General features: G+C 50.4%; 11 protein-coding genes across 11 annotated transcripts; 10 read left to right on the forward strand and 1 right to left on the reverse strand.

Moving 5' to 3' along the window:
• Window positions 1-477: 477 nt before the first annotated feature.
• BC939DRAFT_469934 (kinase-like domain-containing protein) lies at window positions 478-4,867 on the forward strand. The gene is made up of 13 exons (XM_051558060.1): window positions 478-640; window positions 740-822; window positions 1,088-1,186; window positions 1,491-1,679; window positions 1,780-1,907; window positions 2,004-2,305; window positions 2,381-2,589; window positions 2,666-3,034; window positions 3,116-3,199; window positions 3,272-3,337; window positions 3,424-3,543; window positions 3,641-3,967; window positions 4,055-4,867. The coding sequence occupies exons 1-13, from the start codon at window positions 610-612 to the stop codon at window positions 4,727-4,729; spliced, it is 2,682 nt and encodes an 893-aa protein (XP_051406269.1). The 5' UTR covers window positions 478-609; the 3' UTR covers window positions 4,730-4,867.
• Window positions 4,868-5,460: 593 nt separating this feature from the next.
• BC939DRAFT_469936 (uncharacterized protein) lies at window positions 5,461-5,951 on the reverse strand (the record flags this gene model as incomplete). The annotated part of the gene is made up of 1 exon (XM_051558061.1): window positions 5,461-5,951. A coding segment is annotated over one exon (263 nt), but the record flags the coding sequence as incomplete, so codon positions are not given.
• Window positions 5,952-6,074: 123 nt separating this feature from the next.
• On the forward strand, window positions 6,075-7,238 carry BC939DRAFT_404138 (magnesium transporter; the record flags this gene model as incomplete). The annotated part of the gene is made up of 4 exons (XM_051552787.1): window positions 6,075-6,210; window positions 6,324-6,414; window positions 6,511-6,962; window positions 7,078-7,238. Coding segments are annotated over 4 exons (840 nt in total), but the record flags the coding sequence as incomplete, so codon positions are not given.
• Window positions 7,239-7,779: 541 nt separating this feature from the next.
• On the forward strand, window positions 7,780-8,819 carry BC939DRAFT_469938 (uncharacterized protein; the record flags this gene model as incomplete). The annotated part of the gene is made up of 1 exon (XM_051558062.1): window positions 7,780-8,819. The coding sequence occupies exon 1, from the start codon at window positions 7,830-7,832 to the stop codon at window positions 8,817-8,819; it is 990 nt and encodes a 329-aa protein (XP_051406272.1). The 5' UTR covers window positions 7,780-7,829.
• A 1,830-nt stretch (window positions 8,820-10,649) lies between these two features.
• On the forward strand, window positions 10,650-11,731 carry BC939DRAFT_469941 (uncharacterized protein). Its single transcript, XM_051558063.1, has 2 exons — window positions 10,650-10,973; window positions 11,079-11,731. Exons 1-2 carry the CDS (start codon window positions 10,832-10,834, stop codon window positions 11,459-11,461), a joined length of 525 nt encoding a protein of 174 aa, XP_051406273.1. The 5' UTR covers window positions 10,650-10,831; the 3' UTR covers window positions 11,462-11,731.
• BC939DRAFT_469943 (uncharacterized protein) lies at window positions 11,730-13,898 on the forward strand. The gene has a single exon (XM_051558064.1). It carries the CDS (start codon window positions 11,897-11,899, stop codon window positions 13,865-13,867), a length of 1,971 nt encoding a protein of 656 aa, XP_051406274.1. The 5' UTR covers window positions 11,730-11,896; the 3' UTR covers window positions 13,868-13,898.
• Window positions 13,899-16,238: 2,340 nt separating this feature from the next.
• BC939DRAFT_511638 (pyridoxal phosphate-dependent transferase) lies at window positions 16,239-18,683 on the forward strand (the record flags this gene model as incomplete). The annotated part of the gene is made up of 4 exons (XM_051561102.1): window positions 16,239-16,328; window positions 16,972-17,061; window positions 17,227-17,628; window positions 17,729-18,683. 4 exons carry the CDS (start codon window positions 16,239-16,241, stop codon window positions 18,572-18,574), a joined length of 1,428 nt encoding a protein of 475 aa, XP_051406275.1. The 3' UTR covers window positions 18,575-18,683.
• A 98-nt stretch (window positions 18,684-18,781) lies between these two features.
• On the forward strand, window positions 18,782-19,795 carry BC939DRAFT_404161 (orotidine-5'-phosphate decarboxylase; the record flags this gene model as incomplete). The annotated part of the gene is made up of 3 exons (XM_051552790.1): window positions 18,782-18,961; window positions 19,087-19,198; window positions 19,299-19,795. 3 exons carry the CDS (start codon window positions 18,782-18,784, stop codon window positions 19,793-19,795), a joined length of 789 nt encoding a protein of 262 aa, XP_051406276.1.
• A 462-nt stretch (window positions 19,796-20,257) lies between these two features.
• BC939DRAFT_404148 (acyl-CoA N-acyltransferase) lies at window positions 20,258-20,997 on the forward strand (the record flags this gene model as incomplete). The annotated part of the gene is made up of 3 exons (XM_051552789.1): window positions 20,258-20,429; window positions 20,534-20,662; window positions 20,774-20,997. The coding sequence occupies 3 exons, from the start codon at window positions 20,258-20,260 to the stop codon at window positions 20,995-20,997; spliced, it is 525 nt and encodes a 174-aa protein (XP_051406277.1).
• A 289-nt stretch (window positions 20,998-21,286) lies between these two features.
• BC939DRAFT_469949 (uncharacterized protein) lies at window positions 21,287-25,493 on the forward strand. The gene is made up of 6 exons (XM_051558065.1): window positions 21,287-21,450; window positions 21,582-21,640; window positions 21,780-21,918; window positions 22,139-22,244; window positions 22,359-23,198; window positions 23,307-25,493. Exons 1-6 carry the CDS (start codon window positions 21,425-21,427, stop codon window positions 25,419-25,421), a joined length of 3,285 nt encoding a protein of 1,094 aa, XP_051406278.1. The 5' UTR covers window positions 21,287-21,424; the 3' UTR covers window positions 25,422-25,493.
• Window positions 25,494-25,650: 157 nt separating this feature from the next.
• BC939DRAFT_469951 (signal peptide peptidase-domain-containing protein) lies at window positions 25,651-27,314 on the forward strand. The gene is made up of 3 exons (XM_051558066.1): window positions 25,651-25,870; window positions 25,978-26,293; window positions 26,404-27,314. Exons 1-3 carry the CDS (start codon window positions 25,742-25,744, stop codon window positions 27,237-27,239), a joined length of 1,281 nt encoding a protein of 426 aa, XP_051406279.1. The 5' UTR covers window positions 25,651-25,741; the 3' UTR covers window positions 27,240-27,314.
• The last annotated feature ends 197 nt before the right edge of the window (window positions 27,315-27,511 follow it).

Raw genomic sequence — 27,511 nt, forward strand, 5'->3', positions numbered from 1 at the left:
GGAGTGCATGCAGAGGGGGATGAGAACAACGAATGAGAAGGATTCCGGGCGAGGTTGGACACGATCCGAAGAGCGGAAGAGTAGGGGTAATTCGTATGTGTGAAGTGGAAATACATGTACCTCGAGTGTTTTTCTTCAATTCGCCGTGACATTGGACAGTGGGGTGTGTGTGGTGCTTGGAGGTGGGGACGGACAGGGCAAGGACGAAGAAGAGGAAGAGGAAGAGGAAGAGAAAGAGGAAGAGGAAGAGGAAGAGGAGAGGGGTGGGTGTGGGTGGGTGTGGAGAAAAAGTGGGGGACGAGAAGAGTGCGAGGAAGAGAAAGGAGTGAGAGAGAGTGGGGGGAGATAGGCCAATTATCTTTTCCCTAACCAATCATTGGTCGGTTCCTGGAAGGTGCGCATTGCGGGGGAAGAAGATGGGCACGCGCAGGACGTATCTGACTGACACTGTGGCATTTGTCTGAGCCATCGGTTCATCTCCCTCCTTCACTCTCCATCCGCACAGCTCTCATCCTCCCCCTCGCTCGCTGCACTCACCTTCACTCGCTCACTCGCCCACGCACCCCCGCCTACACATCCTTGCAATCCCGTGGAGAACGCGGTTGCACCATGGGAAACGCCATCACCAAAAACTACGAAGGTCTGTTGTTCGTCCCACAATTACAACCTCTCCCCAGGACCCAGCCCTGCTTCCAACTGAATCAGAAACTGACCAGCAAACCTACTTTGCATCATTTAGTGGGTGGCCAGATTGCCAGTGCAGGACTATGGAAGATTCATCGAGGCACCAAGCGCACCACTGGCCAAGAGGTCGCTGTTTTCGTATCATTCCACCGTGTCAGATCGCCTCGGACGCTTGCTCATGCAATGTATTGGATGAGCCAAGCGATCGCGGGCTGTTGATGCTTTTCTTTTATGTTGCGTTATTCCTTGCTGCTGCTCTTGTTGTCTGCGATTTCCTTCTGGACATCTCTCAATCCTCATTATCCAGGGCGTACATGCCCGTCTATATGATCCTTGACTTCGAAACCATGTCCCGCCTGTCTTTTTTTGTTTTTGTCTTCATATTATTATATAATTACTATAGATCTTCGAAAAAAACATTGTCGACAGCATCTCCTCCCTCCGCAGACAAGTACCTTCGAAACGTGATCAGGAACGCGTCTATGAATTTCTAAAGAAAGAGGTACACGCAGGACCAAATGCTTACTTCCATTCGACAATCCCAGGAGCGCAGGAACCATGGACATATCAGCGGAATAACACCCAACTTGAAGTGAGCCATTCGCTACTTGGAAGGACCACAGGAAATCGTCGCAACATCATTGGAGGGATGGCCATGCGAGAATGAAGTTCTGGATGTAGTTACTATCAGGATACAATTGAAAGAATTTGAATTACACCACAGAGACCCATGTCCAAAGACTCCTCATTTGGATACTGGGATATCCTCAACAGAAACTTACGTCTCTACCTTTGATGTCTCATAGGCTAGTCAACTTGCCCGACTGCGGCATCCCTGTATGCTGGAGGTCGTCGAACCGGTGGATGAATCAAGGACAGCTATCGCATTTGCCACAGAGCCCATTTTTGCGTCACTTTCAAATCTACTTGGAAACTATGAGAACCTGGCATCGGTCTCGGAAGATATCCGCAAATTCGAACTGGATGAGCTGGAGGTAGCAGCCGCACGCTTAACTAGAAACTGTTAAGAATGGAGTCACCCGCCATGGACTAGGAGGTTATTCTTACAACTGGAATCCTCTCGTCTATCTGTAGATTCAAAAAGGTCTACTGCAGCTCGGAAAAGGACTGCAGTTCTGTCACAATGATGCCAGGATCGTTCATGGAAATCTCGTGCCGGACGCCATTTTTGTTAATGCGAAGGGAGACTGGAAGATGGCAGGGTAAGGCACTGCGCACCGATTTTTGCATACTTACTGCTAGCGGACTAAATTATTCTTGATGCTAACCGACGTTTGCTCGTAATCAACATTTCATAGCTTCGGTTTCAGCACGTTTCTTTCGCGGGATCCAAATGTCCCAACACCTGTCGAATACTGGGACTATGATCATGAACTACATCCTTACTGCCAACGAGATCTCAATTACCAGGCTCCGGAATATGTGCTAGACCAGAGACTGGACCCTTCCAACGACATGTTCGGTATCGGCTGTTTAGCATATTCTGTTCTCAACAAAGGAACACCTCTTTTCCAAACGCGAGGCAACTTGAATTCTTATCGCCAGCAAATCGAGAGGATCGGTCAGCAACAATATGAGAAGCTTCCCGCCCATTTGGCCGGTACGTATCTGCCGAGAAAGGACAATCCGGATCGCTTTTTACCTCAACGCTGACGTCTATTGCTTATTCTGTTAGATGCCATGACGCGCCTTATTACCAGGGAACCCAGCATGAGAATGAATGCCGTGGAGTTTCAGTCAAGCAAGTTTTTCGACAACATCCTCGTGTCGACCATGAAATACATGGAGAATTTTGCGGAGAAGACAAGGGATGACAAGGGCCAGTTCATGAAGGGTTTGCTCCGAGTTTTGCCCCAGTTCCCGGAGCGTGTCCTTTATAGGAAGGTATGTCAATCACTGCTTAATTTGTCATCTGCATCGATTTTCATTGTTCTCACAGTAGTTGCGTTTGGTCATTTAGATTTTGCCATGTCTTCTGGATGAGCTTAAAGATCATGCTCTGCTGCCATATACACTACCGAACGTATTCTATATCATTCAAAAAATGACACCCAAGGAGTTCGAAGAAAAGGTCCTACCTTCACTGAAACCTATCTTCCTGGTCCGGGAGCCAATGCAGAACCTTTTGACGCTTCTGGAAAAAATCGAGCTACTGCATGAAAAGGCCAGTGGAGCTGTCTTCAAGGAGGATATCATGCCTCTTGTTTACTGCGCGCTGGAGCCCAAGAATCCTCCATCTGTTCAAGAAAAGGCCCTTAAGACCGTTCCCGGCATCATGGAGGCACTGGATTACACGACCGTTAAGGCATCCCTTTTCCCGCGAATCTCAGTAAGTGTTCCTATTGCATCGATTCACTCTGCTTTCCACGAGCAATGAGACCAAGCCTAACCGACCTCTTCCTTCGTGTAGACTCTGTTCTCTCAAACGACCACCTTGTCTGTCAAAGTGAACACGCTGCTGTGCTTCCTTACCATTATGAAGATCCTGGATAAGGTAGGCATTCTCAAGTACGCAGTCTATCATTGCTGGAAGAAGTTGCTAAACCCTTTCTTTCTTCTCCTGTAGTTCACGATCACTGAGAAGCTGATTCCTCTATTGCGCAACATTAAAACACGTGAAGTAAACGTTACGGTAAGATATTTATGGGAGCCGATAGACTCCATGCTTTGTTGGCGTCAAGGACATTTCAGTTTCTCACCCATGCGACCGCGGATTAGATGGCCACTCTTCAAGTATACCAGGAGATGGGCAAATACGTGGACAAGGAGATTATCGGAAACAGCATTCTTCCGCACCTCTGGCACTTGGCGCTCGGCCCAAATCTCAGGGCAGATCAGGTGCGTAATGTCACCTACGACTTTCTATGCGCATAGTTGCATATGTCCGAAGGCTATGCTTACGCGAGACAACCGTTTTCTCCTTCTACGCATCTAGTTTGAGAAATTTATGGCAACAATCCAAGAGCTCTCGACCAAGGTTCATCAACAGCATCTGCGCCATCTTCAGGATTTGAAGAAACTGGAAGACCAGACAAAAAGCTTTTCCGCTAGTTCTGACCCAGCGACTGTGGCAAACGGTGCAGGCTCAACTATGAATGATTTTGAAAAGCTGGTTCAAGGCGGATCGGGACCAACTATCGGCAATATGTCACCCAGTTCAAACCGCCAGTCTGCTTCAGAGAACCCATTCAAGATTGCATCGGACAATCCTTTCTCTCCTTCTAGCTCCAAGGATTCGTCGCTGGACATGTTTGGAGATATGGTAGAGATCTATTTCACACCAGTGTGTTATTGGCGAGCCTAAGATTGAAGCACTCACTAATATACATTCGATTGTCTCGTTCTATAGGCTTCCTCACTCCCCTCAGCAACCTCTAGACCAATGTCGTTTACGGCAGGTACGCCTGTCATGAAGCCTGCGACGTCCAGCATGTTTGGTGCCACGTCTGGGGATTCTCCTGTCATGGGTAACTTTGGCTCTCGACCCATGACCCCAACCAACAACGCAACTTTCCAGCAGCAGAACCACAGCGGTTTTGGATCGACAACCAGCAGCATTGTTTCGACCCCTACTGGGGCTACGTCCTCGTTCTCTATACCCCCGCTCAGCAAGCCGCTCTCGAACTCCTCGTCTGCACGGCTACCATTCTCGCAGCCTCAGCAGAAGCCAGCTGGTGCTCCGCCATTATCACATACTCTGGGTAACCTTTCTTCGGCATCCTCGGCTTTTGGAGGTTTCCAATCGGCAGCACCCATGGCACCGACCATTCAACCTATGACAGGGGGCGCCACAGGTGGATTTCAAAACCAAAACGGAGGCAGCAGCATGAGTTTTGGTATGGGTATGACATCTACACCCGTCTTTACACCCGTACGGCCGCCATCAGGCATGGGCATGATGCCTCTTTCACCCATGATGCCTTTACAGCCTACAAACACTGGTGGTGCCAGCAAGCTTGGACAGAACACTTCGCAGCACAAGGGCAAGAATACGGACCTGGGTATGTTCGACCCATTTTCATAAAAAATGACGTATCTTTGCATTCCTTGGAGACATTGAAATAAACGCCATTCGCATTGCTGCCGGTTGTTGCTGAGAAAAAAGCACGCATGGTTTGTGACCAAGAATGAACGAAGACTACCCCTTCCCTCGCGTTGTGTTCGTTGAGGTTGTTTATCATCGCAGTTGGCCTATCCAGACAAGCAGAGGTAACCCCTATTTCACGGAGCTCTCGCAACGTTTTGTAGTCTCGCGAGAGTGGACAGGTGACAACCCAATCTTCGATTAGGACAGCAATGGATAGATATCCTTTCTCTGTTGGGCATGTTTGTTGTATTTATTGCTCTGTGCGACAAGCATGGTCATCATCCCCCTTTTTTGTCGACATACATCCGTATCGATATAACGCTGCTCTGACAGGGACTACTAGACTACATGCAGCGTGCATTTTCTACGCTCCAACCATTTCGATGCACTCGAGGTCCGCCAGGTCACAATGGCAGACCAGGGGCTGCATGTGCACTGGACGAATACAGTTGTTTGTTGGTGTTTATTTTGGTTTGTTTCGATGCCCTGGATGGTCAAAGAGAAAGGGGTCGGAACTGCCATGGGTAAAGACGTCCAGTAACAGCACAAGGCCAATAGCGAGGGATGGGGCAGGTCTAGACGAGAAACAACAGGGACATGTTCATCTTTGACGTCCTCTTCCTCTTTCGTCTTTTTCCCTTTCCTTTCTTTTTTTTCTCCTGGTTCCAGTCGCGTTCGTGTGTCTCTGCTGCTTCCCCTGCACGGCCTGCCCTCCCTCGCCCGACCTTCGTTCCCTCTTCCCACCATCTACTCACTTTGCACCTCCTTTGTTGCTTGCTGCCCCGCATCCTCTTCCAGGACGTGTCGAACATCAGTGACCTGACTGGATCGAATCAAGGACGTTGGACACTTTAGTCCCTCCCCCCTCTTTTTTGATGACCCTGACTCCTTCCACGCTACCCCCTAATCCCCTTTACGCGCTGTAATATCCACATCCCACTATCGCAATCAGTAATGGCAACAGCTGGGTCTTTGTCAGGAACACATCTTGCCACTTCGACTGTGTTGAGCACGTTGGTAACAGTCGCGACCTCGTTATCATTATCGGCCACACCCACAGCTTCTATCAATGGCACCTTGGGAGAGTCCACGCCTCCGAGCTCGCCGGGGGCCCCACATGGAGGAACTGAGACTACGAGCGATACCGCGAAGTACATTGGTCTATCTCTGGCGGTCGGAAGTGGTCAGTTCTCCTCGCGGACGTAATGATCTTTTCAAGAAAAGGATCGCGTTTTTGGCACGAAAGGCTGACATTCTTTTTGGCTGGTTTTTAACACCCATTATGTTAGGTGTATTGATTGGGACCAGTTTTGTCTTCAAAAAGAAGGGTTTGATCAATTGCACCAAGAACGGAATGCTCGCTGGAGAGGGACACGCATATCTAAAGTCCGTTATGTGGTGGACAGGAATGCTCATGAGTAAGCAACTGGCAGTTAGACAGTGCAGTTTTGATGATGCGGAAGTGCTCACGGATATCCAGTCAAAAACGCACCCTCCATCCTGATCACCTATCCATTCTCCTCGATTGTAGTGGTTGCGGGAGAAGTGTGCAACTTTGTCGCGTACGCGTTTGTGCAGCCAATTCTGGTGACGCCCCTGGGAGCTCTAAGCGTTGTAATCTGGTAACGAATAAGCATGCGATCAATTCTTGGAAACACGCAACTTCTATTCCAGTCCTTAACCGAATTCATACGTATTTCCTCGCCGCAACACAATAGCGCGGTTTTGTCCTCCATCTTTCTGCGCGAACGACTCAACCTCCAAGGAAAAGTAGGGTGCGCGCAGTGCATCATAGGGGCCACCATCATAGTTCTACATGCCCCTGAGCAGGCTGCTGTCAAGACGATCCAGGAGTTCCAACACTACATGGTTCAACCGGGCTTCCTTGTCTGGATGATATTCATCATTATTTTTTCGTTGGCGTTGATTTTCAAGGCGGGTCCCAAGTGGGGGAGAGAGCACATGATGATCTACATCGGCGTCTGCTCCTTGATCGGATCCCTCTCCGTAGTAGCGACACAGGCACTGGGCGCGGCCATTGTACACAACATCTCCACGGGCGAGCCGCAATTTAACAATTGGTTCATCTACTTTGTGATCGTATTCATGGTCATCACGCTGTTGACAGAGATCAACTATCTCAACAAGGCGCTGAATCTCTTTAATACTGGTAAGGGTCCCATACGCCCGTGTTACTACATGCCATGTCCAGCTATTATTTTATTGCGGTAAACCGACCCATGAAACTTACGCGCAACTCCACATTCTCTCCTGTGATCGCATAGCCATGGTTACACCCACATACTACGTGACGTTTACCTCGACTACAATTATCACGTCGGCAATCCTCTACCAAGGGTTTGCTGCCTCTGTCACCGATATCCTCACTGTCTGCTTCGGGTTCTTAGTCATCTGTGGCGGCGTTCTCTTGCTCCAGACATCCAAGCCTGTGGTCCCTCTGCACATGCCTGGATCCTCGACATCAGATATCATCGGAACCATCACTTATGAAGAACTAGAGCCAACTGCAGCAGACATGCGCGCCTCGCCTTTCAGCAGTATCCGTAGGATCAGTAGAGATTTCCGGCAACCCAGCGTTATTAGCACTACAAACAGTGTCTTCCAAAGCTCGCCTTTGAACCCAAGGGCAGAAAGTCTGATGCAGAGAAAGAGGAGAGCTTCGAATGCTGCGCAGAGGTCGAGGCCTCAGAGCATGATTGGACATCATCACCTGGCTGTGCCTGGCACAACTAAAAATGGCACGATTGCAGGCGGAACGACGGCATTCTATCCATCCACTGCAGGACAGTACTCGGCCATGGTGATGGGGCCTAATGGAGCGCAGATCAAGGTACAGCTTTGCGAGATCGTGATCTCGGACGACAAGAACGAAACAAGCCGATACCAGGTCTACCGACCGGTTCCTCCTGGCGACCCTGCGCTGCCGCATACGAACGATGTTTCGGAAAAAGGAGACCACAGGACCGCAGCAACCTCTACGGGCTTCAAACATCCGTTCCTAGCTCCTCGAGGAAGTATGTTGACGGAATCGCGGTCGTCCTCGATAAGGTTCAGCAATATACCGCACCCGCCGCCTCTTGAAGAGAATGGAAAGGACGGACTGTCGCAAGGCACACCCGCCCAGAGATACCCTAGTCCGATATCCGGATCCATGTTCTTGCCACCAAAGGTCGCAGTCAGTCCACCAACCCCCTTGCCCCCTTCTGGCTCTTCTTCAATTCCTGCTGCACCTGTTCCAGCTATTTCGCTCAGGACGCCATCAGGACCGCTAGTTGCAGGTGGATCCTTTTTTGCCCGACCTAGATTCCGATCGCCGTCTACTTCAACTGCGGCTTCAGGAGATATCATGGAAATCAACGACCCTGGACATGTCGGAAGAACAGTAGTAGCCATTGAACCCGTCCAACAGCAGCCATTGTACTCTCTATATGTCCCACCGCTGCCGCAACATCATGCCCCCAAATCTATACCCCTATCATCTTATAATCATGCCCCAACTTCGTTGCCAATACCCGGCTCTACTTTTGTAACTGCCACAAACTCTAACGCCTCCCCCACGGCCAACGTCACAGGAAGCAACCTGTCTCACCAAAAAGAAATCTCGCAGCTCACGAACAGCGATGAAGATGATAGTCCTGAAGCCTCGAGGCAAGATATTGTGGATAACGACGCACAGGATAATGACGGTATTCGTCCGGCTCCTCCACCTCCACCTTCTGTGAAACCAAAGCGTGGTGGATTGTTTGGACTAGGCAAGCTGTTCGGCCCCAAGGATACGGAGTCGAGACGGGAACGACAGCAGGGCCATCCATCGTCGAGGAACCTACGCACGCTTACTTCTGAATCATCGTCATCGACTACTCCCCTGCAGCCGGCTTCGACGCCAGAATCACAGCCTCTGTCGACATTGACATCGGAAGCCGTTGTGTTCAACAGGACGAAACATCCGACAAGGATCTCGGAGGGTGAAGAGGAGGAGGATACGGAGGAGACCAGGGCTTCGTAGCTGTGATGAAAAGGCCATGTGAATAAAACTGAATGTCCAACTGTATTTCACGCGTGTTCGCGTTTGTGCTGTGCTGTGCTGTGCTGCGCTGCGCTGTGCGACTGTCACGATTCCCGGTCGCTTTGTACCGATTAAATGTCCCTTTTCTTTTTTTCTTCCTTAATCACTGCCACGTACCTTTCATTTTTCTACTTTCCTCAGGATCAACTCTCGCAAAGGAGGACATCGCCTCAAGCTATATTTCCTAATACTGACTTCACCTACAGTGCTGCACTGGTCAAGGAATTGTGCGTCACCACCATCGCGCCACCAAACTGGGCTTGCACGGTTCTGCGCGATATCCTTAGCTTTATCGAATCCAGTCTTTCAAACAAGTGTTTTCAAAAACATGAGCTCGGACAAATATGTGAAGAAGAACCAATCATGCAGAAGAGAGAGCAAGGCAGCTACTGCCATAGCCCCCGCTATCGGGGCCAGCGACCAGACCAGGCCTACCACCTCAAATCCTGTCGCAACCCCCGTTAACCGCACGAGCGAACAATCCGAGTCGACTTTGAATTTGGTTCCGGTCCAGAGCGAGGTGATAAAGGACCCGCAAGACGAGAGCCATTCCAGGACAAGTGCAGGTTGGAGCGACAACCCATATATCGAGGTTATCGAGAGAAGACTGCATAGACTGGCGAAACGCCTCGTAAGCGACTCATGTCTACTTTCTTTACGCTAAACTGCCTTTTCAGGCACTTTTTTCAGTGCTGAGACTAAATCACACTGCTATGATAGATACTGATAAACGGCTCTTGTCAAAAACGTTGTGACTCGATCACATAGAAAAGGATCGAAGGAAATGAACAGCGTATTGCACAGGACCCGTCTCTCAAGAAGGAGATGCAATCGGACCAGCTTGTGGCTATCGAGAAAAAGCCCTTTATAGCCGATACTTTGAAGGAGCTTGAAGCCTTGCACAGCCTCATGTCGCAGAAGTACGCAACTGTAAGTGGTGTACAAGTACTATATAATTTCAAAAGCCTTAACGTACGAACCCCCACTTGGAGCTGACAGGTCGCTTTAACTTTTAATATCGGATCTGAAGGCCAAGACGGAGGAGTCGGATGATTTTGGATGCAAGCACAAGACTGGGGGCGACGACCTCTCCCAGCGCCATGTCGAATCATTCACGGCGGCCTTCATTCAGCTAACGCGCTTCTTTTACACTCTTCGTGAGCACGAACTGGCCAAGGAGCATCTCAGTGAGCCGCTGTCGAGCAGGTTACTAACGTTGAGCGACATTCGCGATCAATTGTTCGCGGCTGCCCAGTCTGCAGAACAGGACAAGGCGGGCCGACAGGACCTCTACACATTCGTCATGAAGCTCACCAACAATAGCGAAGATGTCGTATGCGAGGGTAGCTCAGTGGCATGTACGTTATCGCGTGTTTTTATTCAAACGGCCGAAGTGATGGACGCACGACTGATCGCATAAGGTCATTCGGGTCCTTCTATTGATCCTTTTAGACAAGGCCGTCCACACAATCATCGACGAATTCGTTCACGCGCCATCAGACTTCAGACTGGATTCTCATAAGCATGGTCCGTCGTCCGCGGAGGAGGACGCAAGTTTGCACTCGACAATGTCCTTCGACATTAGCACCATCGACAAGTCAACGATCCGCACAGGCCAGAACATTGACGGCTCTGAGAGTACTCCAGGGTTCTCGACCTCACCCCTAGTCGCCTCGCCATCGCCGACCGTTGTAGGCCCTGTGGAGCGCGCAGTTTCTGCGCATCCTCCGCCAACATACGCTCCTCCATCAGAGCTGACTATTGCTGCTTCAGCAGCCTCCCTTCCAGCACCAGCAGCCTCCCTTCCAGCACCAGCAGCCTCCCTTCCAGCACCAGCAGCCCTCCTTCTAGCACCAGTAGTCTCTCCTCAAACACTCGGAGCCCTTTCTGCTATCCCCGCTATATTCCCTGGACCGGCCCCTGCAGTTCCAGATCCACCTGTTCAGGGCGTCATGAAGCCTTCTCCAAGCGAAGCCGCAGTGCCAACTGAGCGCTTGTCAGGACCCATGATAGGCACACCGAGATGCTGGGAGTCCCCTCCGCGACAGGCCGCTGCGTCAATGCCTCGTGCAGATTCCGCAGATTTATGCAGAGGCAAGTGAAAGTATTTTATTTGACAAGCATGGATGACAACTTGCATGGTATTTCGATTCAAGACACTCACACCTGTTCTCTTACTCGTTGCTTTACGTCGAATAGAACCCGAAAGAGAGGTTAAGCCGTATTATGTGATGGATCGTCCGCCTCAAGCAAATCAAGGACGGGCTCAAGGCCATCGTTCTACCATGACACCAGAGCCCAGAAGACCTCCAGCGAGAAGCTCCATGGATCAAGGACCATCTCAAGAGGCGCAACATATGCTCCTCCAGCTGGGGTTTCGTGTGCATCCCATGCCCCCGCCACCGCAGTTCCACTACTACTATCCCGGTCACCTGACAGCGTTCGGCGGAATGGTCTTCCCGAGCGAGTGCACGCTTCCTCCAGTCCGGGAGCATGACGAGCACAGCGAATACAGTCCATTTGCCTCCGCACCAAGAGGATCTGGAGGTCCGAGAGAACGAGGCAAGCCCAAGCGAGGCTGAGTTGAATATGCAATGGCGTAAACTGGAGCGGGTAGCTCAAACATGCATGGACACTATTGAAGGAAAGAGAGGTTTCCACAGCCCTATTTGGTAGCGAGCAGGGCATGCGCCTATTGAAAAAAGCACAAGATAGGAATGAAGTGCTCTCACAAATTGAAATTAGTCCGTTTCGTTTTTCCAGCATCCAAAGATGATCGTTGGCGGGGTTGGCAGGAAGAACTTTACCGGGAAACTACTGGCGCCCAGAGGGGGGGAGGCCAAAAAAAAAAAGAAAAAAAAATCGACCCAGGGTTTGATTGATTGCCATCCTCATATTCACATTCACACTCACACCCACGCCCTATCCGTCTCAGTCTGCATCACTTTGTGGGTCTCCCTGGATTGCATCCACCCCTTCCTAAGCGGTGTTCATCTCGACTCTCTCTATCAGCAACCATGGCAACCACATCGCTGACGGCTATTCCATCCACCCAGCCCAGCTGTGGTCCCATCTCTGTACTGCAGCCCATTCCCCATTGTCCATCCACCAACGCAACCAGCGATCCCCTGGGTTGCTTCATTCAACCAACAGGTCTCTTCTGCGCACCGCTCTCGACCACCCGTGGCTTCCGCTACAGCCTCGAACCCTTCTCTCGACAGAGCAACAGTACCGGAAATACCACCGCCGGCACTACTAATAGCACCAGCAGTACAGGAGCGACACTTCCTCATTTCATCCTCTCGCTATCCACTGCCACCAATGACAATACCACAAACCCATCCCCGCCTCTTCTTGGCGTCGATGGACAGCCTGTCAATTACGAAGGACCCGCTCGACTTGGTCAGACCTGCATTGGTATACCCTTGCCAGCGACTACGGACCCGTTGTTCCAGACTCTAGTCTCGATCGCCAACCAGCGATTGAACGACACAACCGGCTTCCTCCCTGGTGTGGGCGCCGGACAGGATGTGTTCAAGCTCCGAGGCGACTGTGAGCAAGGATCCTATTGTGACCCGACCGTTTCTAGCGCCGGCGCGGGCACATGCAGGGAACAACTACCGAATTTCCACAACTGCACATCCTACATGCAATGTATTTCTCAGCGTTGCGACGAGCCACCTGTGGATATCAAGATCGTCCACCGGAGGAAGAGGAGCACTAGACAGTCTCTATTGGATATTGTCCGACAATTTCAGTCACAAGAACATACAATCGAGCGACGCGCCGATGCGGGGTTCACTGTTTGCCTGCCTTCCAGAATCGAGCGAGGCGGCGGTACTGGCTCAGGCGTAGACCCTGACGAAGGACAGGGAGCTGGAGGATCACAGAATGGTGGGAAAACATCCCCAAAGTTTCCCGCCTGGATGGGTGCGATTATCGCCATGATTGTTATCCTTGGAGCCGCATTTATCTTTGGTCTGGCACGGCGGAGGAAAAAACTTAGGGACGAGGAGGAAAAAAAGAGGAAGAAGGGTGCGCGGGTTATGATGGGACGCGACCGGGAACGACACATGGTTCTGTCGTCGAGTATCCAGGACGAGAAGGACGAGAAGGACGAGTACCTATACCAGATGGGGCCTGAGTACCATCAGCCAGGTCAGGACATGCACCGACTTGGTTTTCTTGGTGCGCTGTTCAGCAAGCGGCGCAAGAGCAGCAACGATGGCAGACGTACCGCTGCAGAGAGCTCCAAGTCTGTGGATGCAATGTCGACGAGAGATGGCTCCATTATTTCGATGGCCGATCTCGAAACTCAGTCCCATCAGGGTGATGGTCACTCCTTCGAAGCCGCATCCTTTCATACCAACCAGGCTGTGTTTGCAGGTGCTCCTGGGAAAATGACCTCGCCCTTTGATCCCCCAGGTTCACCATCGACTGAGCTAGATCCCAATGATATCTCTGCCGCTGCAGCAAGCAACTCGCTTAGCCCAGCCTCAAGGCTGTCTGTCGTTATACCCAGAATTACCACAGCGACTTCAGAGCCGCAGATTCAATCGCCTTCGACATCAGAATCGCCTACTTCGGCACCACCTTCAGGACAGAGTAGGTTCGAAGAAGGAGAATCTCCTTTGCCGTCGTCATCTACACAGAACCTACAGCATCCATCTGGCGGCGCGCTGGCGTCATCCCGACCCATATCTGCAACTGGGTCGTCGCCATCCTTGTTCGACTCTTCCTATTCGCCCACATATCCACATTCCCATTCCCATTCAGACACATCATCTACGCCCTCGAGAAGCAGCTCCGGGAAAGACTTTTTGTCGACACCATCACAACCGAGTGCTTCGCAGCATGGTTCGAATTCCATTATCTCACCTGTCTCGCCCGTTTCTCCTATCTCGCCAAGGAGGCCACCGTTGTCGAGTGGCCAGTCCTCAAGGCTTTCACATCGACAGAGCATTCAGCCTACTATGCGGAAGTCGTAGTGTTGTTAAATATGTCAAAGAAGAAGAATGATAATAATAATAAATAATAAAATAAAAAATAAACTGTCAGCTTGGCGCCATCGTGATGAATACGATACTTTGAAACTCGTGGAGATCCGTTTGAGGCATGGGTCGTACGCCCTTGATGTTTGCTGTACAGTACATGAACAAAGTTCGGATCCATGGTCTCCTGGATGGTCGTTGCAACCTTGGCACGATTCCAGCTGGTGAAGGAATCGAGGAGGGTCCCCGCAGGTAGCTGGGTTCCATCAATGGGAGTGGGCGACTCTCTTGTCTATATCCAGAATCCGAAGGACAACACAAGCAGTGAAATTGACTCGACTGCAGGAGAATCGGGGTCTGGACAAGCTGGAGGGTATGGATATGAGACTGTTGGAGCTGTGCCACAATATCAATTGAGAATTGACAAGGAACAAGGGACGCGTTTTTGGGTAACTTCTACTGCGAGTCAGTAAATGCAGAAATTGCGGGGTGTGTTGTCGAGACGAACATGGGGGGAGTTCCTTTGGATGGACACATTCAATGGTGACCGTCGATACGACCTGCTCGCATCCGTGAGGCAGCAGTACTTAATGGTACTTAGTGCTTGCGAATTGGCGCCATATATTGGGCATGAGATGAGGCACCAAGGCTTTATTCACCTCTTTTTTTTTTTTTTTTTTTTTTTTTCTTTTTTCTACCCAATACCCAACTCCATATCCATGGTCATTAAAGCTATACACATGCACACTTGCATAGAGGGCCCAGTTATTTTGACTCCGGTACATGGGGTATTTGGTTGGTGGAGCTTTAGTTAGCCTTTTGTTCATTTTGTATATGCGCATCCAGGGGTTTGGGGATGTCTTTGCTTGGACAGTAAGGGAATCCGAGGTTGCATCCTGTCTCTGCCGAGAAATAAACATCCTTCTTTAGGAATGATCTCTAGTGTAGACACATGCTTAAAGCGATTCTTTTTGTTGTTGTTGTTGTTGTAGAAGGATCGACAGCCTATTCAGAAGCGCTGACTAAATCGTGTGGTTGGATTACGATGCTGTGGTGCTTATTATGATCACTCCTGTTCTATCCATGAATGTGGCAGAGAGCAGGGAGCATGCTGCTAATGTTGGACTTTATGCTTAACACAGATGTAGTCCTCTAACATGGACTAGATAGGGTTCCATCCTGGATACAAGGTTTACGCCTTGGGCTATGGACCGTGCGACCCACCACCATGGGAAATGAGGGGAGGTGGTCCAAAAAAGCATGCAGTGAGGAAACATTAGGGTTCATTTAATATTTTGAGTCGAGGGACAAATACATGTTGCATAGGATGGGGGTTTCCGGGTGGAGGGTGGGTCGTGTCAGAGGCTTCTTCTCTGTCATTTTCAGTTTTCTGGTCCGGACAAGGCTTCAATGCTCCGTAAAGTTCCCTCAAAAAAAAAAAAATAAAAAATAAAAAATAAAAAATTCAAGTGGACTTGTACATAGGGTTGTTTCCAGGTCAGTGAGTGCTGCAGAAATACGGATTGATGGCGTGGCATGTATGACAACGCATGGTGATCCTCGCATCATGGTCCCCGCGTGGGGCCTGAGGAGGAGGGAGGGGGGATCCAGAGCAGGGCCAAGTGGAGGCGGTGTGGAGCGGGTTAGAGTTGGGCACGTCGAGTCATTTCCGGGCCTGGCCAATCAAATGGGGCAGGCAGGCAGGGGCTGAACCAGGCCTCTGCCCGCTCAAAGCACAGTGTTGTTTTTTACATCCCACCCTGCGTACCCCACGCACGCACGCAAAAGTGTCGCTTCCGACTGCTTCTCGTCTCCGCCCTTTTCGTCCTCTCCCGTGTCCGCCTCGACTGATGAGCTTCCCCTGGACTCGATCCATTTCCTGATCCCCAATCTCTACATCCATCCCGGCTATTTTAGTTTTGGTTTCTCTATTCTATTCTATTTAGGTCCCAACCCCACTTTGGAAACACCTCCCCCTCCGCCGTATAAATACAATGGCTTCCCTGCAGTGCTCCTCCGCCTCCAAAGTCCTCCTCCGCCAATTGGCAGCCCATCGCACCGTCTCTACCCTCAACACCCTCCGCTTCGCAAAGTCCTTCTCCACCACATCCCGCACCATGACCGTCTCTCTCACCCCCAGTAAGTGAACTCTCCTCCTGTGCCTTGCTTTGCTTGACCAGGATGTCCAGCGTAATTCAGGACTATGTCTCGTCCTTCAATTGCTGTTTCCTTTTCCAGTCAATCTAACTAACACCTTCTTCCTTCTCTCTTGACACCTCTCCGTTTCTTCTTTCACACAATGGCACTTGCATCGCCCCCCCCCCCCCCCCCGGCAACCCTTGCAGACAAGATTCTCACCAGCAAGAATATGAATCAGCAGATTCGCGAGGCCCAATACGCCGTGCGCGGTGAGCTCGCTATCCGATCTGAAGAGCTCAAAAATGTATGTCCAATGACTGTCGCACACATTCAGGAATGGAGATGGAATTATCCGCACCTGGCTGCCCAATCTTCCCACGATCAGTACCTCAGCAGCCCAACAACAATTAAAAGACAGCAGCAGACGGCTATGACACAGCCCTTCTGCCGTTTTCCATCTCATTACGCTGTGGCTCCTGGGATTTGGACTCAGGAAGAGTCATTCTCTTTTCCACGCGTACTTTGCAAAGCAGAGCCCTACCCCACAGATACCATGCACCCAAAATAGGCCGCCGTGGGTGGTCTGCCAGTACTAGACAGGACTAGACAGGACTAGACAGGACTGAACGTGATGTAACCTTTAAAAGGACATCGACAGGCACGGAGAGCTATTAACGGACTACATGCAGTCCTGTTTTAATATTGCGCATGCATCCCCAACAACCACAACAACAATAACGAGCAATTTGTCGCACACTGTGCAACATGCACAAGGGCGCTTGACCATGTCCGGTCTTGGAACGGAGAAACATGACTCTGTTATGGTCGGATCGAACCATAACAGGGATCCTTGAACTATGCATTCGCCCTCTCACGCTCCCACCAGCAATTGGAATCCGCTTCACACTCACATGTTGTTCCATCCCATGACATGTCTTTATCTTCCATAGGAGCTCGCCAAGGGTGTTAACCTGCCCTTCTCGCGTGTCGTCGGTTGCAACATTGGCAACCCCCAAGCCTTGGATCAGAAGCCCATCACTTTTTTCCGCCAGGTATGTGCGACTCAACATTCCGTTTGCCCACGGAGACGCTGACTTTGATTGTTTATTGAGCGACTTCAATGACCGCACGATAATCTTTGACAATGTCAGCCAATCCCGTTGCTAACCACCCATAAATGGCGCCATCCGTCTTCTCACGCTCAACCTGCTCGATAGGTTGCGTCGCTTGTTGAATACCCAGAGCTGCTCAAGGAAGAGAACGCCGAGATCGTGTCGCGCCTCTACCCCAGTGACGCCGTTGCTCGTGCAAAGTTGCTCTTGAAGCACGTTGGCTCTGTCGGTGCCTATTCTCATTCTCAGGGTATTCCTCATATCCGTGAGAACGTCGCCAAGTTCATCTCTGAACGTGATGGATATGCCGCCGATCCCTCCAAGATCTATTTGACTCAGGGTGCCTCTGCTGGTGTGCAGCTCACCCTCGAGATGATTATCGAGCACAACAAGGTCGGCATTATGATCCCTATCCCACAATACCCCCTTTATACCGCCACTCTGGCTGTCCTGGATGCCAACCCAGTGCCATACTATCTCGACGAGTCCAAGGGATGGGGCCTCACCGTAAGTAATCACGGCATTTTTCGTCGGGAATTTGATCCGCTCTATGAAAAGCAGGTCCAAGAGTTAACTAGCTTGTGTTATCGTAATCGATAAACCATAGACTAAGGAGCTTCAACGCTCATTCGATGAGGCTGTCCAGAAAGGCATTGAGACTCGTGCTTTGGTCATCATCAACCCCGGCAACCCCACTGGACAGTGTTTGACAGAGGACAACATGCGCGAGATTATTGAATTCTGCCGCAAGAACAAGGTTATCCTTCTGGCTGACGAAGTCTACCAGACCAACATCTACAGACCTAAGGACCGCCCCTTCCATTCCTTCAAGAAGGTTCTCAAGTCCATGGGCTCAGACTATGAGGGCTTTGAGCTGATTTCGTATCACTCCATCTCCAAGGGCATGATTGGCGAGTGCGGTCGTCGTGGAGGTTACTTTGAGTGCGAGGGCTTGTGCGACACTGTGCTGGAGCAAATCTACAAGATTTCGTCGATCAGCTTGTGCCCTAACGTCCAGGGACAGATCATGGTTGACTTGATGGTTGACCCTCCCAAGAAGGGCGACCCATCGTACGAGCAGTACAAGAAGGAGTACGACGACATTTACTCCTCTCTGATCAAGCGCGCCGCGATCCTTGAGGAGACCTTCAACAGCCTCGAGGGCTGCACATGCAACTCTGCCGACGGCGCCATGTATCTCTTCCCTCAGATCCGTCTACCCAAGAAGGCCATTGAGGCTGCCAGAGCCGCAGGCAAGGAGCCTGATCATTTCTACTGCATGGCCATGCTGGAGTCGACTGGTGTGTGCATGGTTGCTGGATCAGGATTCGGTCAGGTCGAGGGCACTGCCCACTTCCGTAGCACATTCTTGCCCCAGCCTGAGTTGTTTGCTGATTTCTGTTCAGGCATCAAGAACTTCCATGCCGACTTTATGGACAGGTACAGGGATTAGAGCTATTCACAGTGGAATATATTCAGAGATAGCAGTATAAATAATTTTTACAAGGCGTTGCGCAAACATTCTACATGCATCAATGACAAAGAAGTGGCTTACAGCCACTTTCAAAAACACTCTCATTCCATTTCAAGGGCAAAGCAGTTTGTTCGCAGTGGTTCGTTGTTCGTCGTTCGCTGTTTTGCCATTCGTTCTCTTCCAACCATGTCTGCTTCCAAGTCCTATCTCGAGCGCTCCAAGCTCCATTCCAACCCCACGGCCAAGGCCTTTTTGGAGCTCATGGAGCGCAAAAAGTCCAATTTGTCTGTCGCTGCTGATCTCACCTCCAAGGCAGCACTGATCGAGTTGGCAGACAAAGTGGGCCCTTATATCTGTCTGCTCAAGGTATTGGCCTCCCCCCTCCAGGATTGGCTAATCTGACACCCCTATCTTTTCTCTAGCAAAAAGAAAATGCGCCGAATCCGGTAAGGATGCTGATCTGTGAATTATTTTACTGCAAAACTATGTAGACCCATATCGATGTCGTTGATGACTTTGATCACGACTTGGTGGACCAGCTCACGGCGTTGGCCAAGAAGCACGACTTTATGATCTTTGAGGACCGCAAGTTTGCCGATATTGGTTAGTGGTGCCACCCATGATCGCTGGTCTTCCTCGTGGAGTATAATCCAATTAAGCGTGGCTCAACTCGGCATATTGACGAGCATCGTTACCACGATAGGCAATACTGTCAAGCTTCAGTACAGTTCTGGTGTGTACAAGATCGCTTCCTGGTCCGACATCACCAACGCCCACACTGTTCCCGGCGAGGGCATCATCCAGGGACTTCGCGAGGTGGGACTCCCCTTGAACCGCTGCCTACTCTTGTTGGCTGAGATGTCGTCTGCAGGAACCTTGGCCAAGGGCGACTACACCAAGACGACGGTTGAATTGGCACGCAAGTACAAGGACTTTGTCGTTGGATTTATTGCCATGCAAAGATATGAGGACAAGGAGGGCGATGACTTTATCTACATGACGCCCGGTGTTGGACTGGATCAGACATCCGATGGGCTTGGTCAGCAGTGGAAGCACCCTCGGGAGGTCGTGTACGATCGTGGATGCGATGTTATTATTGTCGGACGCGGTATTTATGGCAAGGGCAGAGATCCTGCCAAGGAGGCGAAGCGGTACCAGGAAGCCGGATGGGACGCTTATTTGGAGAGGATCTCCAAGTAGAACGGTTGCTGTCTTTATTAAACCAAAAGGAATGATATCATAAGCTATATTCTGCCTTTGCCAGCAATGCTCGGATTTTTTTTTTCTCATTTTATTCAATAGAAAAAAAAATGAAAGCCAGTAAATTTGGTCGTGGTATCAACGATGAGGAATAGATGAGAGTCAAGATATTGTGTAGTCTAGTCGTTGTTTAAGAAGGAAAGCTGGTTCTAGGTGAAGTGAGAAGTGAGGAATGCTTCTTTTGAAGCGAGCACTTTCCCACCGCGACCATGACTGTTCTTTTACACGACCAGCCACGCAGAGTAAACACCCCTGGCGTCGCGTCCATATTCACATGCGGACCTAGCTCGTTCCAGACCTGATTCGCCTTCTGTTCTTCATTCCGTTCTGCTTTCCCAACAACGTCTCCCTCGCATCTACATGACTCCACCAGCCATCGACATGAACGCTGCCTCAACTACCATGACGACTGAAGACAACAAGCCCAAGACCGCCGCCTTCCGCGTCGGTCTTGGTGACATCACACCCAACAACCTGGGTCAGCTCAAGCGCCTGAACACAGTTCTTTTCCCGGTTGTTTATACCGCTAGCTTCTACAAGGACGTGCTCGACGTTGGCGAGTTTGCAAAGATTAGTATGTGTCTGGATGTTACCCAGGGTAGCGAATCGGATGCGACACGACAGTGGATATAAACAATCTTTCTAACCGGCTGTTGTTTACCCGCTGTTGCCTGATAGTCTACTTTAACGACGTCTGTGTCGGCGCTGTCTGCTGTCGCAAAGAAAATGTGGCTGGGTCGACATCCCTGCAAAATCTCTATATTGCGACTCTGGGAGTCCTCGCACCATACCGTCGCCTTGGATTGGGTACGATCTCTTGAATCGATTGAACAGGAAGAGGACAATGCTACGACACGATATCGCAAAGGGGGGGGAAATAGTTATTAATTCAGTGGTCATCACTGTTCATACAACTAGGGTCCAAATTACTGGAGCACATCATCGAGAATGCAGAGTTGCCGCCTTCGACGGGACCCAAGATTGCAAAGATGTATTTGCATGTGCAGACGGACAACGAGGAGGCATTAGAGTTTTACAAGAAGCATGGATTCAACGTGGCAGAGAAGTGCGAGAACTACTACCCACAGTTTGAAGTCTCGGATGCATTCAGGCTGGAAAAGGTGCTGGTTAAGGACGAGTAAGAGGGACAGGACATATATAACAACAAAGGACAGAGTCTTGAGCAAACGATCTACTTTTTATCGAATAAAGAGAAACGTTTTTGCTACACACGTCTATGGTCGCGGTTATGTGTTGCTGGGAGAACTGCGCGAGAAACGCGGATACGAATTGGCGCCTTTTTCATTCAGTGCCGCAATGTGTGGCTGTAGACATGTAATATGATGTTGCAATCGATCAAAGGGACGGGCTGTGCGGAAGAAGAGGGGCTAAAAATATATATAAAAGAGCGCGGAGAACAGTAGTCTAGCCTTTGCCCAATACCCTCACGCGGCGCTCTCTCTTCCCTGCGTTCACTCGTTTGATTCCCTTCATTGAAAACACACCCCGCCTTCGCCCATTCAATAGGTACCACCTGTTCTGGAAAGATCAGCACACAACTCGCCCGCCATGGACTTTTCTCAGTCGTCCTTCAGGTACCCAACCAATCAACAGCAATTCACTAGCGCGCTCTTGTTCGGCTGTCTCATTCAGTCTCGATCACACTCCTTTTGTTCGAGCAAACGACCTGACCCTTGTGGCCCTTTGACGTGCCCTCCATTGCTAGGGTTCAAGGCTATTACGGATATGAGGAGACATATTCAGACTATGGAATCATAAAACCAGGTAACACTCGAGCGCCTCGACGGATAAATGACCCATGCGTATTTCACGCACTTTATGCTCAACGGAGGGAAACACGATGTCTAATGCCGCTTGGTGGGTGTCTTCTTTTCTCCGCAATGGTTAATTGACGCGCTGATAGGCAAAAAGACCGCCAACTCGACTGGTCTTACAGGCCAGCTGGTGATTTCATTTGCCCTGGGGTTTGCAGCCCTCTTCCTCTTTTGCCTACTAAGAACTCGATGGGTGGTCATGTTTGCTCCTCGCACAAAGCTCCGCAGGTAATGTTTTTGCGGGAGAGGATAATGACGTTGAAGAGATGATGGATTTGCAACCATGGCAAGGAAAACCATGCAGCAATAGGCATGGGAATGGAAGATTCTGCCGTGTCTAGATTGTTCTTCCTTCACCTACTGTCAACTATAGGCAAGGTTGGAACAGGGAAGACGGCTGACCGTTATTTTTGTTCCTGTTCCTGAATTTTTCCCACAAATACCAAAGGCACACTCCCCCTATCCTCTCAACAACGTTCTTTGGATGGATCCCACAGTTGTTACGCATTCCGGAGGCGGAAGTGCTTGACTGCGTCGGTCTTGATGCAGCGATGGTAAGTGCTATAGAAATGGCTCACGCGACACATTGGGATTGTTAAATAGGAGTATGATATTGCAATCACCTTTGCGCAATGGTGCTGACGATAGTTCTGCCCTGTCTCCCGTAGTTGCTTCGGTTCTACCACATGTCAATCAAACTGTTTTCGTGTTGTATGATCCCTGGACTCTTGGTCATTTTGCCTGTCAACTACTACTCCGCCGAAAAGAACAGCGGTCCAGCATACCCGAATGACCCAGACGATGACGGATCTGTACCATCCTATCTCGATGGAAATACAGAATTCCAGGGCACTTCGCTTCTCTATCTGTTCACCCAGTTCACCTTCACGTGGGTCTTTTCCATCCTCACCATGTACGCCATCTGGCACACGTACGAGGGTTATATCGCCATCCGACGCAAATACATGATGAGGCGTTCAAATTCTATCACCAACCGTTCTGTGATGGTCGTCGGTCTGCCCTCTCATCTTCAGAACGACCGTGCATTGGCAACGTTTTATGAGTCCCTGGGCGCCGGAACGGTGGAGAGCGCGCATGTATGCCGTCATGTGAGAACACTGAAGCGGATGGTTGAGCAGCGCGCTCACGCCCTAAGGATGCTTGAGGATGTTTATTCAAAGTACTATGGCAATCCCTCGGATTTCCCAGGATATGATCCGGACAAGGTCCTGGCTGACAACGACCGTCTTCTCACTGACGCTCACGCAGAGGATGAGGATCACGACGAGAGCACGAATGAAAATTCATCCCTTCTCCGTCCTCAGGGCAAAAAGAGACCAACCATGCGACTGGGTTTCTTGGGACTCTTCGGCAAGAAGGTCGACAAGATCGATCATTGCAGGGAGATCTTTGTGACACTCGACAGGGCCGTCCAAAAGATGCGCCTGTCGCGTATTTTTGCAACCACTAGCATCGGGTTCGTCACCTTCGAGGACATGCGTTCCGCAGTAGGTGCCAGTTCCGGAGTTTTAGCTTGGGTCCTATGATGATCAGCATTAAGAGCGAACATGATCTAGTAGCAAATTCTGACGAATTCCTCCTTTTATCAATGATAGCAAACCCTGGCACAAACGGTCAACACTCAAGAAACGCTTTCGTGCGAAACAACTCTCGCGCCAGAGCCACGCGACGTCTTCTGGGATAATCTGAACCTCCCACCAAGCGAGCTTGGCGTCCGATCTGTCGTTGTGAACACAACAGTGTTCTTCTTGATTTTCTTCTGGTCTGGACCGATTGGTGTGTTCTCATCTTTCTTGAACCTCGAGTCGTTGGAGAAGCTGATCCCTGGTGTCTCCAAGATTGCGGCGGCCAGTCCAGTCCTCAAGTCCTTGATCCAAGGATTTTTGCCCACCGTTGGTGTCACAGTCTTCTTGGCTGTCGTACCCAAGATCTTGGGGGCCCTCTGTGAGTCCCAGGGCATTCAGTCGCGCTCTGGAGTCGCACGATCGCTTTACAACAAGTACTTTACGTTCATCCTCTTCAATGTCGTCCTTGTGTTCACGGTCGTTGGAACTTGGGCACAGGCTGTCAATAAGGTCTACCATGACATTGGCGAACTGACGCTTCTGCTGGCGGCTTCACTTCCTCGGGTTGCGCCCTTCTTTGTTAACTATGTCATCCTCAAGGGCGTCGGCTTATTCCCACTTCAGCTCCTGCAGATCGGTGATGTTATCGAACAGACCTTCCGCGGCATACTGTCCAAGACCCCTCGCGACTACGCTGAGGCACGCGCACCACCAGAGCTTCACCATGGAGTCGTTTATTCCAATGCCACCTTGATGTTCGTCATTGTGCTCATCTATTCGTGCATCAAGCCTCTGATCCTCGTGTTTGGTGTGATATTTTTTGTTCTGGGCTACGTTGTCTTCAAGTACCAGCTTCTCTACGTCTTCTTTCATCCTTATGAATCCGGCGGCAGAACCTGGCCTATGGTCTACAACCGCATCACTCTGGGTTTGCTCATTTTCCAATTGACAATGCTGGGGCTCTTCATGTTGAAGCAATCCTACATCCTCGGAGCCTTGTTGTCACCTCTTCCCATCGGCACTGTGTGGTTCTGGTACTGGACGACAGGCATGTACAAGGATTCTGCAGAGTTCATTCCGCTCGAACTCCTTCGTCCCTCTGAACTCGAGGCCGAGATCGGAGCCCATAATGCATATTCTGCTCAGGAGGAGGAGGCCTCTGCAGTAACAGCTGCTGCCATTGGATCTTCAAATCAAGTACCTGGACATGTTCTCATCAGCATCGATGGCGTCAATAACCAGCAGTCCAAGGCCTCGAACGGCAAAGGGAACGGGAAAGGAAACGGCGTGGTTGTAGGTACCGCAGCGGCTGTGGTCACGCCCGGGGGAACTCAGCGTCCTGTCCCCAAGAGCGTGGTCGAGGATGATGATTACCAGGCAATTCCCGACCGGTACACGGATTACCGACAGCCACCGATGACATTGTTCCCTGGAGTGTTGAACTCTGGTATGCGACAGTACAACCATCCGGCAATGGCAGGACCCCTACCGACACTGTGGTTGCCGCTCAGGAAGGGTGATGCGGGCAAGAATCCGAATCAAGACGAAGAATCGAGAATTGGCGCACACTATACGGATTCAGATACAGAATCTGAGCATCATGTACATGAACACGTTGAAGCAGCGTTGGCACGACCACCACTGATGTTGCCGACTCAGGGGTCGGATGAGCCACAGAGCTACGATGAAGGCGACAATCTTGTTGGAGGAGGACAAGACGAGGATATACCGGGACCTGAGGGCGGACGTAAGAATACTACGTCGACTACTGCAGATGTTGGAACGGCTACGACGAGCGGCTCTCCTGGTCGGGCTCCCCAGGCCATTCCTGCAACACCTGCTGTTGAAACTGCAGCTGCGTCATCGTCATCTGCGCAACCAGATGCAACGGTAGCAGCAGCAGCAGCAGAAGAAGATTCCAAGAGGAATTCTGCAGTAGAAGGCATCAATGATGTGTATTACCATCATCCAGAAAAGCGAGAGTCTGGCACAACTGCTGTTTCTTCTTCCGATCCGCCTGGCACCAGCGAACGCGTTCGGACTGTTCAAGGTCAAGGATCGAGTGGCAATCTTCTGCGTGACCAGACAAATTCTGCTGCAGAAGATAATGCCGACAGAGCAGGGAACGCGTCTTCGAATAAGTGATGAACCTTGTCTGGCGATACTTTGACACCTTGCGCGCCAAATAAAGTAAAATAAAAACGTTTTGCATCATACAACAAAATCGCATGCGGGGGGGGGTTCGGTGCACGGGCCAAGGTGATGATTTTTGAGTGAGTATCAAATTTAGCAGGGCTCTTGTTTCATGAAATTTCAAGACGGAGAGCCAGGGCAATTATTTTGGTCAGCCAATCACCGTGCACCACCGAATCGCAGGGCAAGGGCAGCAAAGGGCGTTCTGGATCCACATTTCATCCCCCTTTCTCATCTCTTCATCACATCACATCTCCCCCTCTCCTCTCATCATGACAGAAAAATACGTGCCTTCGCCCGAGGCAGCCGAACAGGGCCTTTATGTCGCATACGCAGCCCTCAGCACGATGGCCGTCGTGCCCATTTACTTTGGATCGTTCGGATCACTCAAGAAGTGGAAGGTAACAACAACTGTGCAACGGTGTCAAGCCTACGAAGATGAGCAATTGATGATCCACAGAAAGGCAGCACGATCTAACAAGGATTATTTTCGATGTGTCCTGTATAGAACCCCAAGGACAAATCAAAAAAGAAGAAGCCAGAGGATTCTGACGACTCTGACGATGAGGACGAGGCTTCTGAATCAATGTCGTTAGAGGACGCATACATGTTCCCCATCTTTGGATCAATCACGCTCTTTGGCCTGTATCTGGTCTTCAGATACGTGGACAAGACCTACGTCAACTACCTCCTCACTGCCTATTTCGGACTCTTGGGTGTCATGGCTACGACTCAGGTCGGTGTCAACTGTGTGGCGCCAATTGTGAAGCTGTGTGGAATCGATGTTGACAAGTGGCATTTGACCCTTACCAAGAAGAAGAAGGGTAGGACCTATTGATCTGTGTATAGGTGGTCTGCTTTTTTTTTTCAGGCGGTCTGTTGATGTATCTGCTAACGTTTTTAATCATTATTGTTGCCCGACTCGATCCGACAGAACTCTACTCGGCCAAGTTCACCATTCTCCACTTGATTTTGACGGTCGTTTCAGTTCTCCTGTCAGGATACTATGTCGCCACCAAGAACTGGATCGCCTCCAACATTTTCGGTATCTGCTTTGCACTGAACGCCATTCAGTTGCTCTCCCTGGACTCGTTCAAGACTGGAATGATTCTGTTGAGCGGTCTCTTCGTGTACGACATCTTCTGGGTCTTTGGCACGGAGGTCATGGTTTCGGTCGCCAAGAACTTTGATGCTCCTGTCAAGGTCATCTTCCCTCGCCTTTTCTTCGGACTGCCTGCTGGTCAGCCTTATCAGTTTGCTATGCTTGGATTGGGCGACATCGTGATCCCTGGTGTCTTTGTGGCTCTCTGCTTGCGCTTCGATCAGCACTTGACTGGTACCAAGAATCCTAACCTTGGACGCTCGACTCGCTTCTCTAAGCCATATTTCACCGCCTGCTTTATCGCCTACGCCCTTGGATTGGGTACCACGATCTATGTCATGCACACGTTCAAGGCTGCTCAGCCTGCCTTACTTTACCTCTCGCCTGCATGCATCTTGAGCGTGCTCATCATGGGACTTGCCCGAGGCGAGATCAAGGAGGTGTTCGCATACACATCGGAAGAAGGCGCTGAGGCTGAAAAGGCCAAGAAGGCCGAGGAATTGAAGAAGAAGGAGGACAAGAAGAGTAAGAACAAGAAGGACGCTTCTGAGTCTGAAAAGAAGATCGAGGACAAGGACGTGCCAGTGAAGCCCTCGAGCAGTGACTCTGACCAGGAGACGCCCAAAGCCCGCAAGCGCAAGGGCGGCAAGACGCAAAAGAAGAAGTAACGTGATTGTTTTGTGGCCCTGTTGCTGGTCCGTGTGAGACAATAAACGATTCGATAGATTTGTATCAGCATTAAGAGAAAAACGAAACACCTTGTATTGTATTCTTTTTATCTTGTTTCCGTTGTTCGTGTCTTGGTTTCAATAAGCTCGGAGCAGAGCTTCTCGTATGGATGCGTTTGTCCTTCTCTCTTTCTCTGCTCCGTATCAAATGTTATCATCTCTTGGCCTTTACGCGCATTTCTCCAGTTGTGCAACACAGCACAGCACAGCAC

This window comes from Gamsiella multidivaricata (assembly GCF_025024155.1).
Source record: "Gamsiella multidivaricata strain RSA 2152 chromosome Unknown BC939scaffold_136, whole genome shotgun sequence".
In the NCBI taxonomy this organism is placed as follows: domain Eukaryota; kingdom Fungi; phylum Mortierellomycota; class Mortierellomycetes; order Mortierellales; family Mortierellaceae; genus Gamsiella; species Gamsiella multidivaricata.